The sequence below is a fragment of the Lepidochelys olivacea genome (assembly GCF_965140295.1).
Source record: "Lepidochelys olivacea isolate rLepOli2 genome assembly, chromosome: 5".
Classification (NCBI taxonomy): Eukaryota; Metazoa; Chordata; order Testudines; family Cheloniidae; genus Lepidochelys; species Lepidochelys olivacea.
This window is the reverse complement of record NC_140415.1, coordinates 63,938,113-63,954,250: the sequence shown is the minus strand read 5'-3', so window position 1 is coordinate 63,954,250 and position 16,138 is coordinate 63,938,113. Positions and strand designations below refer to the sequence as shown.

At 36.8% G+C, this 16,138-nt stretch overlaps 1 protein-coding gene across 2 annotated transcripts in view; it reads left to right on the top strand.

The window, feature by feature from the left end:
* CHD1 (chromodomain helicase DNA binding protein 1) overlaps positions 1–16,138 on the top strand; it is a 91,362-nt gene that overhangs the window by 31,308 nt on the left and 43,916 nt on the right. For both annotated transcript variants that reach the window (XM_084627976.1, XM_084627977.1), the window contains 7 exons: positions 1,943–2,147; positions 3,215–3,322; positions 4,782–4,849; positions 6,478–6,627; positions 6,969–7,231; positions 13,864–14,089; positions 15,166–15,266. In XM_084627976.1, the coding sequence (XP_084484102.1) occupies positions 1,943–2,147; positions 3,215–3,322; positions 4,782–4,849; positions 6,478–6,627; positions 6,969–7,231; positions 13,864–14,089; positions 15,166–15,266 (1,121 nt within the window). The remainder of the gene's footprint in view (positions 1–1,942; positions 2,148–3,214; positions 3,323–4,781; positions 4,850–6,477; positions 6,628–6,968; positions 7,232–13,863; positions 14,090–15,165; positions 15,267–16,138) is intronic.

Genomic DNA, 16,138 nt, shown 5'->3' with positions numbered 1-16,138 from the left:
TGTTAAGATAAAGCTACTGGTAGTCTTTAAATAGTTACTACATGCTTTGTAGTCTTATGTATTCATCAGTCATTGATAGAGAAACTTGCAACTTGCATACATTGGTTCAAATAGTTTTAGCACAAAGGAAAGTTTGTTTAAAGTTATGTGATTTTTTTTTTTTTAAACGTGTGATGTAACTGAAAGACTGTTAAGAGGATGGATCGATTTTTGTAATAGTTTGTTTTTTGGTATTATCTGTTGTTCTTTATCAAGATGCCTATTTACAGTCCTTTTACCATTCTTTTTAAATTAGTCGGCTACTTTGAAGGCAATATTGTCCCTATAATGCTTTCCATCAAGATGTCTGTTTAAAAAATATTGGGGCTTCTATGTTAGATTAATATTATGGGGTTTTTTTAGAATCTGAGACTTTAGCACAGGTTATAGAGAAAATTGTTTTGAGAAACCAGATTTGTTTTGAATTTATTTTGAACATAGTTCACTATATGTGCATATAAAAATACTGTTTCAAAATGTTATGTACACTAATTCATTCTTTTAAATTAAATAAATTATTTGAAGTGTGCTGTAACTAAAAAGGAGGAAGAGAGAGAAAAGGGGACAGTTAGTCATCTCAACTATGTATGGAGGGCAGGTGACTTGCTGATGGTGATGCAGTAGTTTAGTGGGAGACTCGTTTTTTCTAAAGGGAGAATTTTACTGGCATAAGAGTGTCAACATGGGGAGTTATATTTGGATAACTATACCAGTAAAATCATGCTAATATAATTACCTATGAAGGCGAGCCCTCAGGAATAGAATCCAAGGGTCCTGATAACCCTTCCTGATAACGCTGTCTTTGTATAAATCACCAGGTCCAGATTTACAACACAAGGCATGAAATGTGACCTACAAAGGATTTTGTTTAAATTGATAGCTTGTCCTATTTTGGTTTCTCTATGAAATACAAAGAAGGGCTGAAATATGTGTGTTTTTTTTAAAGTTTTTTCTTTTTCTTTTTACTTCAAAAATATTAGGAAAGACAATCTATTCTGTCCTTCTTTTGCTGGAAGACCTCTTTGCAGTCTTAGAGCATATTTATTGTTCTCTCTCTCACCTGAGAGTGATGGGTGATACAGAAATTAAATAGGTGTTCTTTAAAACAAACAAATAAATAATTGATATGGTTGTGAAATGCAGTGCCATTACCATTCTGCCTGCCTGGACTGGATGAACTGTCCTATATCAGGCTGCTGTCCCTGGTCCTTGCTTGAAGCATAAACTTTTATACGAGGTTTGGGTAATAGCTATGAGTTTATCAGACCCCTTTCTCCTTTCCTGTTGTCTGGCTGTCTGGAAAGAGGAGGGGCTATCTCTGACCGTTTCTTTCCATCTCAGTTCTTCTTTGTGCATCAGCTGTTAATTAACTGCAGGGTGAAAATCATACTATGTGTGTCTATCCGGAACTCATTGTATAACCTACACTGGACAAGAAAGCTACCTGTCCCAAAGCTGAACCTCATGGAAGTTGGGTGTAGGGCTTTCACCAATATACAATTTCCTCTTATAGGGAATAGATGGATACCTCTTACCTTGAATTTGGCCCTGTTTATAAAGATAAGCAAGGCAAGTTTGTTTTGCCCACACCTTTGAAAGTAAAACTGTGGACATTTAATCAACTGGCAAAGTCTTTTTAACGTCTCTCTTTGAAGCTGTGGGCTGCAGAGGAGCATAGTCTATGGATATGTTGTTAATTGACCCAACTTGTGAAGTGCTCCCAGTTATCACAGCATGGAGTCCTATAAATGGATGTAGTGTGTTATTTAAGAGTAGGCTATTATATGCATGCTTGGCTAATTTCACAATTAATTTTACAGGTGAAGCTAAATTATTTCTAACTTCACTTTGATTTTATTTTACTACTCAAAATGCTCCATAATTCTTTTATTTCTAATTACAGCCAGTCGGATGACGATTCTGGTTCAGCATCAGGTTCTGGATCTGGTTCAAGTTCTGGAAGCAGTAGCGATGGAAGTAGCAGCCAGTCAGGTAGCAGTGACTCTGACTCTGGTTCAGAGTCAGGCAGTCAGTCAGAATCAGAGTCTGACACATCTAGAGAGAAGAAACAAATTCAAGCAAAACCACCAAAAATTGGTGGAGCTGAGGTAAAATGCACAAATAAACATTCCAGTGAAAGATATTCGACTTTGTGTGGTTATCTCCTATAGCTATTTTCACTCTAGATAAGCTATAAATAGGAACTGGAATGAAAGACTTGTTAAACTGTTAGGATTTGAGCTTGGATTGATGAGTAAAATATCTGCATACCATGACTTGAATATCATGGAAAATATTAAGGCCAAGATTTTCAGAAATAGATACCCGAAATTATGCTCCTAAATTCTTACCAGGGTACCTAAATAGCCTGATTATCAAAAGGGCTGAGCTCCCAGCTGCTCGTATTGATTGTAGTAGATTAATAGTCCACTTTTCAAGATCAGGCCACTTATTTAGGCTTCTACGCTACTAAATCCTTTCTTAACTCTATTCATTTTTGAAAATCATATCTGTATACTTTAGCTTGCTGTTATCTGATAAACTGTTGAACTGGAAAACTTCAAATTTGCATGTAGTCAGTCTTCTATGAGGAAGAAGTTTGCAAAATTTCAGAAGAAAATCTAAATTCTTCAGAAAATTACTTCTGAGCATATCCAGTGGGATAAAATAACCTCAGATTTGCTCTAGTTCCTTCTGTGTGTAATATATAATATTTGTAAGTATTATGACTCCCCTTGAATGAAAGAAAGTATAATAAATATAACAGAATATTAATTAACATAATTCTGCTTAAAACTCAGTTTTTCCTCTTCATTCATTTTTTAAAGTGTTGCAATGCTTCCATATGAAGCAAAATTATTTGACAATTGTATTAACTACATTCCTTATTGAAATTATCTGAGTTATAACAACTTAAAATTGAAATGTGTTAGCAGTGACTATAGCATATGTATTCTTTTGTGCTAATTTAAGGGTTCTTACTTAAATTTACTGTAAAGCATGCTACATTTTGCATTAAAGTGCTGTAACAAATTGAAACATTCTCCTCATTCTTTAAACTGAAAATAGTTACTTTTATTAGCAAAACTTCAGTTTGGGAATTTGACTGTATTAAATCATTGTAAAGTTCCACCGTATTTGATTGCATGACTCTTCTATTTGAATTCTGTTTCAGTTTTGGAAATCAAATCCAAGTATTTTGGCTGTACAGAGATCAGCAATGCTCAGGAAGCAGCAGCAGCAGCAGCAGAAAGCAGCTTCATCAAACAGTGGGTCAGAAGAGGTGAATAGCTTATTCTGAATCTATGCTTTAAATGTAAACATAGAGGTGTCCTAGCTCACTCCATATGTATCTGTGAAAGTCTGTTTGAAGGCAATAAGCATTGTGTACACACATCTCAGGAGAGAATTTTGCTCTTCTAGAGAAATGTTGAATCATTTTTAATTTTGTATATTTGAGTAAGTGATGAAGAAATTACCTTTCTTAGAAAGCTTTAGCCAGATGCTGTCAAATTGTGATCGATTGACCAAACTGGCAAGTCACGTATTACTGGCTCTCATTTGTGTTTCCAGCTTCTAAATTACTTAAAAGCATAAAAGTACTTTCCAAATATTACTTTTCCATCTAAGCAATTGCTGTCGTTTCTGAAAGTATGTTATGCAGTAGTGAATGGGAGGAGATGTAGCTCCATGCCAATCCCTGTGAGAACATGGTCCACGCTATTTTAAAAAAAAAAAAAAAAAAAAAAAAAAAAAAAGTTTGAGAAACCTTGGCCTAAACTTGTAGTCTTTTCCAAGGAATCACTTTCATTTTCTTGTTGTAGTGCTTTTAGAATTATTCAAATACAAAATAGAAGGTTTTAAAGTCTGAACAGTTGATTTTATTTGAATCTAGGATGCGAGCACATGTTTAAAGGGGATACTATTGAGGTTGAGAGGGTGAAAGTTATCTGTTAAACAAAAAAGTTTGTGGACATCTCTATTCACTTCTAAAGAATAATTAAACACTATGGTCAGAAGTATCTTCTCTCATAATTTCTCCATTTTCTTCTTCTGTTACCCTGGACTTCTGTTTTTGTACACAGTTGTTTTCATTTTTAACTGTTTTAGTTTTATGGGAAATGTAAATTAAGATTTTCCTTGTAAACACTTAGAAAATCTTAACTTACAGCTATTGCTAAATGGTTCTTCCTAAAAGTTTCTTTTCAGGATGAAATTTTTCCAGAACTGTTCTCCGCCTGAGTGAAAATTATTTTAGGGAAGTCTGAGTTGATATGATCCATCCATTTTTTTGGAGAGTAAAGGTAGTGAGGAATCAGATATATTTTTGCCTTTCTTAAAAAACGGTTTAAACAATTCTAGGGCCTGAGTAGGTACAAAGGTAGTATTTAGTACAGGGCTCATCTGTAAACTACAGAGGAGATTTTCAGTCTCCTGATGGAAGTTCGTTTTAACTAATTTATGACAGTTTTAAAAATGTGCTTCATGGAGGCACAGTAGTCTTCAAAAAGATATTCTAGTAGAGCACTGTGAATGCATAAACAATTGTGATAGATTTTGAATCATACTAAAATATGGAAACCCTAGTCGTATTCAGTGCATCATTGTGTACTGAAGGAGAGGGAATCAAACATGAAAAATAAATTTATACCAATTCAAGAATGGAAGCCAGATCGCTAACAGTTGCACTGCTCTTTTAATATTTGATAATGAATTCTATATATTCTTTGCTTTCTCTGCAGGATTCCTCTAGTAGTGCAGACACTTTGGATGACTCATCCAGTGAGACCAAGAGAAAAAAACATAAAGAGTAGGATATTTTACATATAAGAATACTATATAAAAATGTCTTTCCTGCTTGCATATTTTAGTATTTATATATACTTCATCTAATATATAAAAGTATTTCAGTTCTACTCTGACTTCAGGTTGGTTTTTGGACTTGATTTTATCACTTCTCTCTTTTGATTAGAATGTTGGGGTATTTTCTAATACATAGATGTTTAGGTGCAACATATATTTCAGGTTGAGTCCTATATGTAAAACAGAATTTTAAATTCCCCAATTAGTAAAATACCCTGCATCAGGTACACTTGCATTGACCGTGTCTGTTCAAAAGCATCTCCAGCAATGCTTTGTAGAATCTACAGTGGAGTGTATTAGTTGTAACATTACTTTTCCTGTTGAATATCCTATCCTGAACATTATCTATATATGGCCAAGATAGTTGGGAATAGGCTATATAGGTAATTTTATCTCCAGGTCACTAGTTGGAATTAAGCAGTTAGTGACAAAGTTGTTACAATTTGTCATCTTTTTGAAATCTCAAGGGCAAAAATGACCATCATGTTTGACATTAATTGGCAGTCTTATTGATCTCAGTACAGCAACCAAGGATTGAATGACTTATGGAAATTAGAACTATCCTATCACCCCAAAAAGCATGCCCTTCACCTGGTCAGAGTTGAGGAAGGTTAGAGGTGCAGTGTAGGGAAGCTTGTACTGCCATTGCCTGTGTGATATAGTTTCTGTGGAAAATAGACCTCTTCAATTTCTAGGACTGTCAATCTGGCACTTTTCATGAACTCTTTAAAAACAAAACAAAAAACTTCTCTTTTAAAATTAGTGTGTAATTTTGTATGTTTAGTTCTTTTTGGTTGTGATTGACAAAAGTTATTTATTTTTTTCCTATCCTTTGTCGTTTAAAAATTCACAGAAATCTATTTTAGAGTATGTAAAACCAAAAACTGTTGTTGAATTTATATATCTAATAATCTAATATAAACAATTGTTTTGTTTTAATTTTAACTAGTACATTTGTATGTAATTATCTTACCAAATACGCAGAGACCTCTGTCCATGTTTCCTGAAACAGAATATTGAGCCCTAAAAGACAAATGTTCATAGCTGTTGTCTCTTTGTCCAAATAGCCACTTGCCAACCTACATATCAGTTTGTCAGGATGCCCAGAATTAATATCCATGGAAGAAACCCTGATTATAGTAGGTTCATGTAACACTGTAGCGTTAAAAGTTCATGTAACTCCTGAACAATTATCCATTTACTGGAACACTGAACATTGAAAATATAATCTTTCTTGTTTCTGTAAGAGGTAAAGTGAAGAAAAGTGTTTCTGGTGTCATTATATTACTTCCTGATTTACTGCTTAATGAAAAGCCATCTGACTTGGGGGGGGGTGGGTTTCAAAAATTGGATGGTATTCCATGCTTCCAGATGCAATATCCATGTTCATGGCAGTAGAGAGATCGATGAGTTTTCATAATATTTTCTGTCTTTTTAATGACACTGAATTATTAACTGCCTTAATATTTATTTCTGTCAACAAGATTATTCCAGTTGCTGGCGTTCATATATATGGACTTCACAGTAATGCTGAATATTCTAATTCTTGACTTTTCTGCCTTTCAATGTATGCAGTGAAGACTGGCAAATGTCTGGATCAGGATCTGTCTCTGGGACTGGTTCAGATTCTGAATCCGAGGAGGAGAGAGAGAAAAGCAGTTGTGAAGAGAGTGAATCTGACTATGAGCCAAAAAATAAAGTGAAAAGTAGGAAACCTCCAAGCAGGTAAGAATTCTGGAAATTAAGATACTTTGTTATAAGATTTCTGATGGGAATATGAATGTGTCTGTCTCTCTCTCTCTCTCTCTCTTTAAGCTCAAATCCAAATGTAACTATTTATTAGTAGAGTTCTGTATCCCAAGAGTGGAAGTTGTTTTTTGAAGTTACAAAAGATGTTATCACAGCAGTGAGTCATAGTGAATGTTTTTCCCTACATTATCTAATTGAGTGTGGTACAGTTGAACAATCACTGTGAAATATTAATACTCTGTAAGAAATGGCAGAACATTTGTGGGTATTTCTGTATTGAAAACATCTTTGTTTTGTCAACTCTTGTTCTTTTTAAGAATTAAGCCAAAAAGTGGGAAAAAGAGTGCAGGACAGAAAAAGAGGCAACTTGATTCATCTGATGAGGATGAGGATGATGATTATGATAAAAGAGGGTCTCGTCGCCAGGCAACAGTCAATATTAGTTACAAAGAAGCTGAAGAAACAAAGACAGATTCAGATGACTTGCTGGAAGTCTGTGGAGAGGATGTCCCACAACCTGAAGAAGATGAATTTGAAACTATAGAAAAGTTTATGGATAGTCGTTTTGGACGAAAAGGAGGTATTTTTGACCTATATTCTCAAAATGCTACAGTGGATCCAAGAGCAGTTTTTACAACTTTTATGTATTTGTTTCAGTTTCTGCAGCATCTAAACTTTCATTTAAAAACCAGTTTCTAGCTTAATAAATGCAAAGATAACTTCCTAAATTTGAATTCAGAGTAAACAAATGGAGTATTCTTGCTCATGCATGCGTGCTTGCACACAGTTTGGATGTTAGCTCCCCAGTGTAATGATAATGGTTTATGTATCTGCGTTAACTGTTGAATTGCTTAGTAGTTTGGGGGGTAAAATGGAGAAGGGTGTAGGAATGAAACCATTGGAAGTGGGAATTGAGAGTTGCTTCAGGGAAAGAAATTCAGGTGTCTAAGAAAAAATGTCCTTTTCAATGTGTGTTATCTGGTCAAGGAAACCCTAGTCTCAGCCCTAGGGGTTGATCTCCACCAGCTAACATTTTAAAACCACAACTTACCCTGTCTGTATTAAGATTTTAACGTGTTAGTTAACATGTGCTAAAATACACCATTCTTCCTGGTGTTGATATGGCCACAAAGCAGAGGGGGGAGGGAGAGGATGAAGAGGGAAGGTTAGAAAGAATGATGGTCATAGAGGTGAGCATACTTCCCCACTGAGTGATGCTGAATGTGGCAATAAGATAATGGATAAATAATAACTAAAACTTTAGTTAAGATGTAAAATACATATTTTACACTTTTTTTTTGTGCAAACTTTCCTTTGATATTAGTGGGAATTTCATGTTGATTATGAGGGTAGTATATGGAGTTCAATATTTATGCCCTGTCCCACAGCCATAATTAAAATTGCAATTTGGCTCTGTCCAGAATGAGCTTTTGATAATCCTGTTTTAAATTCTTTTTAAAACTTTTGTTGTAACTTACAGTTAAAGAAAAAAACACTTTTACATTTCAAAAAATATATAGCGTGCATAACTTTTTTATGTTTGTCCTGTTCCCCCAAAATAATGTTAAACATACATTAAATTTAAAACACATTGTGAATTATTTCTCTTTGGTAGTGAAGTATTAAGAATTTGGGGAAAATACAATTTCATAATATCATGAAATCTTTTTTCTTCAGACTAGATAGGCCGTTTTGAAAGGGAATTCACAAGCTCATGTATGTAGTGCAGGAGTTCTCAAACTTCATTCAACCGCAACCCCCATCTGACCACAAAAATTATTACACGACCCCAGGAGGAGGGGACTGAAGCCTGAGCCTGCCTGAGCCCTGCTGCCCAAGGTGGGGCAGGAGAACAGGGGACAAAGCCTGAGGGCTTCAGCCAACACCCTGGGCAAAGGGGCCAAAGTCGAAGCCTGAGGGCTTCAGCTCCAAGTAGTGGGCCTGTAATCTGGGGCCTGCCGCCCAGAGCTGAAGCCCGTGGGCTTTGGCTTCAGCCCTGGGACCCAGCAAGACTAAGCCAGCTCTGATGACCCCATTAAAATGGGGTCACGACGCACTGTTTGAGAACTGCTGATGTAGTGAATAACCTTGATCCACACCAGAAATTCACCACTGCTCCTGTCCCCTTACATTTTAATATGTGCTGTTTTATAAATTATTTAAATTATAAATATACAGTAGCATTCCTAATTGGATGAGCCTAAACATATAAAGAAACAATAAACTTCATAATCAAAGATATACCAAATGTAAGTTCAAATATGGGTTCTCTATCTTCATTTTCAAAGGTCTGTGGGTGATATCTGAATGGATACTTATATGGTCTATTAAATTATTTATTAATTTCCTTTTGATCAAAGGTTTGCATTATTAGTGCTCTTCCAAACCATATTCAAAACCAGCTCAATCTGGTTTACATTTTCTATGCAACTCCAAAACAAAGTAAAATTTCACTGCAAAGGGAATAACTGATTTAAACTCCATGGCCTAAATGTAATACAAATGGTACAGTCTTACATTTATGAAATATATTCCACTCTTGTCCTGAACCTATGTGTCATTTAAACTAAACATAAGTAAAATATAAACTGTAATATGCTAAAATAACCTGATCTATCCTGTGTACAGTTTGTAGGGGTGTTGTCTCTATAATATCCTGGACCAACACAGCTACAAGGTGGGTGAGGTAATATCTTTTATTGGACCAGAGACAAGCTTTCAAGTTTACAAAGAACTCTTCTTCAGGTCTGGGAAAGATACTCGGGCTATCACAACTAAATACACTCTTTAGTTGTTCCACCTTGTATTTAGCATACTTGCACTTAGTGTATTTGACACTCAGTACATTTCCCAGACTTGAAGAAGAGCTCTGTGCAAGCTTGAAAGCTTGTCTCTCACCAACAGAAGTTGGTCCAAAAAAAGATATTACCTCACCCACCTTGTCTCTCTGTGCAAAGGATGTCAAAACACATTGTACTGATGATAAAAGGATTGAACTAGAACATCCCAATATTAATAATTTGGAGCTGGAATTTAATACCACCCCTATGGCAAACAAAATGTTAATGAATGTAACCCTAAGGAGCATCTTTCCATTAAAGTAATGTAAATAACTTTATGCCTCATTTTGGAAAAACTGGCCCATGAGAGGCGAAAACTTAGGGAGCATATTCATTATGAGAATATTTAACTCTTCTGTAAGTAAGTGGAAGATCTGTCCACATCTCCATATTTCCTTACACTGATAAATAATTTCAGCTAGCTCTATACCCAAACACTTATTTTTTTCTGAAGCCTATTGTATAATAAGAGGCTTTAATTTTTTGTAATATAATGGATAAACCATCTTTTCTCCCAACTGATTCTAGATTCGAATTAAAAAACTCAAATTTATCAACTCTTTCTTAATTTCAGTGTTTCACCTATATTCAGATGTACTTGTGTTGACAAAATCAGGGCCTACACTTGTACATTAATTACGCGTCTCTTACCTAAGATGACCAGGTTGTACTTCTATAGAAATTTCTTTTAATGAAGTTAAATTCCTTCATTCTGTTTTAGAAAACGTATAAAAACATTCCCATCTCTGCCCCAATATGGAATGTATTAACCTCGTCTTGCTTAGGTTTGAGGCTTGAAGTGAACTGAAGTGCACCAGAATCTTTCCAGCACACTCTTCCTTCCACCTTATTAGTTTCTACAAGCCAAACTTTTTTTCATATTTTTTGTTGTTGTGAAGAAGGCTTTGGAACGCATTGAGGTTCAGTGAGTCTACTAACCACCTGAAGCCTTTTGGTAAGGCTTTTTGACACAGTCCCACAGGACATTCTCATATTTAAACTAGGGAAATGTGATCTAGATGAAATTACTATGAGTGTGGATGCACAACTGGTTTAATGACTATATTCAGAGTAGTTATCAATGGTTCATTGTCTAACGGGGAGGGTGTGTCTGGTTGGGTCCTGCAGAGGTCAGTCCTGGTACTGGTACTCTTCCATGTTTTTTAATTAATGACTTGGATAATGGAGTGGAGACTATCTTTATAAAATTTGCAGGTGACAGCAAGCTGGAAGGGGTTGTAAGCACTTTGGAGGACAGGATTATAACTCAAAATGACTTTGACAAATGGGAAGAATTGGTCTGAATTCAACCAGATGAAATTCAATAAAGACAAGTGCAAAGTACTTTACTTAGGGCAGAAAAATCACATGCACAACTACAAAATGGGGACTAACTGGCTAAATGGTTGTTGACAGTGATCTAGAGACGTTAGTGGATCACAAATTGAATATGAGTCAACAATGCGATGCAGCTGCAAAAAAAAAAAAAAGCTAATATTCTGGAGTATATTAACAGGAGTATCTTACGTAAGACATGGGAGGTAATAGTCTTACTCTAGTCGGCACTAGTGAGGCCTCAGCTTATGAACCGTTTCCAGTTCTGGGTTCCACACTTTAGGAATGATGGGGGCAAATGGGGAAGAGTCTAGAGGAGAACAACAAAAATGATAAAAGGTGTAGAAAACCTGACCTATGAGGAAAGGTTAAAAAAAAAAAAGTGGCCATGTTTAGCCTTGAGAAAAGAAGACTGAGGGGGGACCTGATAAATCTTCAAATACGTTACAGGCTGTTATAAAGAGGATGAGGATCAGGTGTTCTCTGTGTCCACTGAAAGTAGGACAAGTAGTAATGGGCTTAATCTGCAGCAAGGGAGATTTAGGTTAGATATTAGGAAAAACCTACTAACTGCCACGGTAATTAAGCCCTGGAATAGGCTTCCAAGTGGGGTTGTGGAACCCCCATCATTGGAGGTTTTAAAAACAGGTTGGACAAACACTTGTCAGGGATGGTCGAGGTTTACTTGGTCCTGCCACCGCACAGGAGGATGGACTTGATGACTTCTCAAGGTCCCTTCCAGCCCTACATTTCTGTGATTTTGTGAAACTATGTTTATAGAGGTTTAAACTGCCCCATTCATATCAGAGAGACAAATGTTGATACAGTTCCATTGCTAATCACTGCTGATAGTTCACTTTAACAGAAACAACTGACTACTTTGCTTATCAAGTGTGTTTGGAAATAACAGAACTAAATTAGAAAATGGCCAATTTTAGGGCATGTTATCCTCTCTGTGGAGCCAGCTGTGATACTCTAAGGAAGAGGTGGCTAACCTGAGTCTGAGAAGGATCCAGAATTTACCAGTGTACATTGCCAAAGAGCCACAGTAATACGTCAGCAGCCCCCCATCAGCTCCACCCCCCGCTCTCAGCACCTCCCGCCCACCTGCAGCCCCATTGATCAGCACCTTCTCCTCCCTCCCTGCATCTCCTGATCAGCTGTTTCGTGGCATGCAGGAGGCTTGGGGTGGGGGAAGCGGAGCAAGGGCATAGAAGGCTCAGGGGAGGAGGTGGGAAGGGTGGAGTAGGGGCAAGGCCTGTGTCAAGAGCCAGGGGTTGAACAGTGAGCACCCCTTGGCACACTGGAAAGTTTAGCACCTGTAGCTCCAGCTCTGGAGTCGCTGCTTATACAAGGAGCCACATATTAACTTCTGAAGAGCCGCATGGCACCAGAGCCCCAGGTTGACCATCTTAGAGTGTATTCTTTAGAGCTTTGTACAGTCTTGGTTTTGGCCAAGTCTATGCTAGAAGTGCTTTGCTGGCACTCTGCTTTTGCAAGCATTGCTTATTCCAGTCCTCCTGCCCCACCATTTCCAAGCAAAATAAATGCAATTTTGATTGTATAACTGTGTTATTGTATAACTGTGTATTACTGACCTAGTGGCTTTCGCCAGCACAGCTATCTTGGTTGCAAATTGCACCTCATTGCACCCTGGGCAACGTAGCTATGCCAACAAATGTTTGTGGTGTAGACCTGGCCTTGATATCCCAAGCGATGAAGCTTTTATTGCTTCTGGTATTCCAGAAAGTAGGGCTTTGTCTTCTCGGGAATGTCATCTACCAGTGTAGCTGCATTGGTCCATCTTACCTTGGTGCAAATTTTGCTGCATTGGTGAAAATTATGCCTACATTAGAGGTGAAATCCTTGCCTATTGAAGCCAATGGCAGAATTTCCATTGACTTCAGTGGAGTCTAAATTTCACCTCAGTGAGTAAAATACCAGTGTAGACAAGGTCTGACAGCTCTCACCATAAGAAATTCTGTTCCTGGTTTTTTCTCCATGTCATTATCATCATCATTATCCCATTACTCCAAGGTTTTAAAACGACATCAACAACATGAAATCTCATCAACTTAAAACAAACTAACAAAAACGTTAAATGTAGTTTCAGATATTAAACATATCCATGAGTCCCATTGTCAATGTTTGTTGTTTAACAATAACACTTTTTGGCCGTAGGATTATCATGCCACCTATTTCTGACCTCACTGACGCTATATTGGTGGAGATTCAGATGGTGGATGACTACAATGTGGTTTGCATTTCTCAAAGCAAGTTGTATGCAAATGGTTGTGTGATCAATGCAAGTATGTACACAGGTCCTGTGCTAACATGTACAGCCCATGCTGAAGCCACCATCATCACATCTTCACTGCAATTTTTAGCCTTGTTTGCTAAATTAGCGCTAGCATGGGTGTTCCTATCTCAACTAGTCACATCTATGATTGAATTGTAGTCGTACACTGCAGAGTCACGGTAGACAAGTGGGCATTGGCAGAATTTGACCTTGTCATCTCTTCCTGGATCATCAGAATATCTAGGCATGTGGTGTTGCTGGAATTTTGGTAGCATGCAATAGGTTAGTTATGATGATTGCTCCCTCTTAGCAGCTAATGTTCCATAAAAAAGTCCGTTGAGTGCTGGGATTGATGTTCTCTGTCATGAGATGTCATGACAAGCTTGTCAGTTCTCGTCTATCAGTTTATTTTAGATATTTGTAAGGTGGCTGTCTACCCCTTCTTTCATCCACTCTCCTTTCACCTTCAGTTAATTTAGATGCTCAGTTTTATTGGTTACATTGTCTTATTATTAAATCAAGTCTTTGAGACTATTTATTGACTGGCATATACTTCTGCAGCAGAATTACGCAAGTAACACTAGGTGGAAGAGAACTACAGAACTAGTTGATCATGTGTTGATAAATGCTCATATTATAAAAAATTACCAATTGAATTATATTAATATCAAATTCATTGTTAGGTGATTCACTGGTACTTATCCTCTATTAAAACTTCTCTTGTGATTTCCTTTTCAGCCACTGGTGCTACAACCACCATCTATGCAGTTGAGGCAGACGGTGATCCAAATGCAGGGTTTGATAAATCGAAGGAGCCGGGAGAAACACAGTATCTAATTAAATGGAAAGGCTGGTCTCATATCCATAACACATGGGAGACTGAAGAAACCTTGAAGCAGCAGAATGTTAAAGGAATGAAGAAACTGGACAACTACAAGAAAAAGGATCAGGAAACAAAACGATGGTGAATGTTATCGATAGTCATCTTTCATAATACAGATTTTTTTTTTTACCAGCATTTGTGCTTATGTAGTATTGTAAGGGGATTGATCTCCGTATGAGAATATATTTCCATAGTGTGTGTTCAGCAAGAAGATAATACATAATCTTTTTATTGTTAAAACCGCCTCGACATTTTAAGGTCCTGCAAGGTGTACAGCATCCTCAACTTCATTACTCATGAGTGAATGATGATATGTGGCATCTTGCAGGATCATGCCTTTAATAAATAACTAAGCTGTTTGGAAGTTATTTTTCTTAAATGTTTATAATATGCATAGTATAAATAAAATATTTACACAATAAACAGTATGCATTGCTTACTGTTTACTCAAATGGCCTACCATTTGCTTTTCTTGACCATTGTACTTTAACAGAACTGTTCATTACATTCTCCACAGTGATACTTACTACTTTTTCTTAGAAGTTTTAATTCTATTCACTTTGCTAGGCTTTCCAGTTCTACTTTCTCATTTTTCTGCCCATTGTCTGGATCAACAAGCACTCTCTTATCAATGTTGTTAGAAGTCCTGAACGAAATGTTTGGAGAAAATCTTTACCTTCTACTGCCTTCTTTTGACGCTGGTTTCCAGTGGGTTATTCAGTGTCCTATATGAAAAGTGGTGGTTCTTGTCCATTACTTTTAGGAATGGTTGAGATGGATTTCCCTAGATTTAACCCCCTTCAAGTGTTGTTCTCATTAAGTGAAAAAAGTGTCCTACAAAATAAAATACTTTAACTGTTGGGAGTGGACATTCCGTATTATACCTATATTAATTATTTTTTATCAGGTGTAGCTGACACTAGTACAGTTTCTCAGTAGTTTTTTCTCAGCTTCCAGTCAGGAGGGCACCTAATTCAGATAAGGAATTTTTTGTAGCAGATGTTTTTTCTCCACTGAGATATCCTTTAGTTCCTTTCTCACAGAAGCTTTCCCTCTAACTTTCCTTTGGTGCTTACACTGAAAGCTTTTGGACTGTCAAATTGTTTTAGTTTTAGAATGAAACAATGTAATTACTATTTTCATAATTTCCATTCCAGGCTGAAAAATGCTTCTCCAGAAGATGTGGAATATTATAACTGTCAGCAAGAACTTACAGATGATCTTCATAAACAATATCAAATAGTGGAGAGAATAATTGGTAAGTGACAAATTGGAGACTGGAAATAACAATAAGGATAATATACTGTCATTGCTTCTATTTTTATAGATTCTTAAAAATGTAGGGCTTGAAGGGACCTCAAGAAGTCATCAAGTCCAGCCCCCTGTGCTGCGGCAGGACTAAGTAAACCTAGACCATCCCAGGTGTTTGTCCAACCTGTATGGTGGAGATTCCACAGCCCCCCTTGGAAGCCTATTCTAGAGCTTAATTACCCTTGTAGTTAATGCGTTTTTCCTAATATCTAACCTAAATCTCCCTTGAGTTAGATTAAGCCCATTACTACTTATCTGACCTTCAATGGACATGGAGAACAACTGATCGCTGTTCTTTTTGTAACGGCCTGTAACATACTCGAACACTTATCAGGTCTCCCCTCAGTCTTTTTTTCTCAAGACTGAGTATGCCCAGCTGTTTTGACCTTTCCTCATGAGTCTAAACTTTCTAAACCTTTTATCATTTTTGTTGCTCTCCTCGTTACTCTTTCCAGTTTGTCCCCATCTTTCCTAAAATGTGGAACCCAGAGTTGGAAACCGTACTCAAGCTGAGGCCACACCGGTGTCGAGTAGACTGGGACAATTACCTCCCATGTCTTAATATGACACACCTGTTAATACACCCCAGAATATTAGCCTTTTTTGCTGCTGCACTGCATTGTTGACTCATATTCAATTTGTGATCCACTAAACCCCCAGACCCTAGTCAGTAGTAGTACTATCTAGCCAGTTATTCCCCATCTTGCAATTGTGCATTTGATTTTTAATTACTAAGTGAAGTACTTTGCACTTGTCTTTATTGAATTTCATCTTGTTGAATTCAGACCCAATTCTCCAAATTATATATTTGTGGATAAT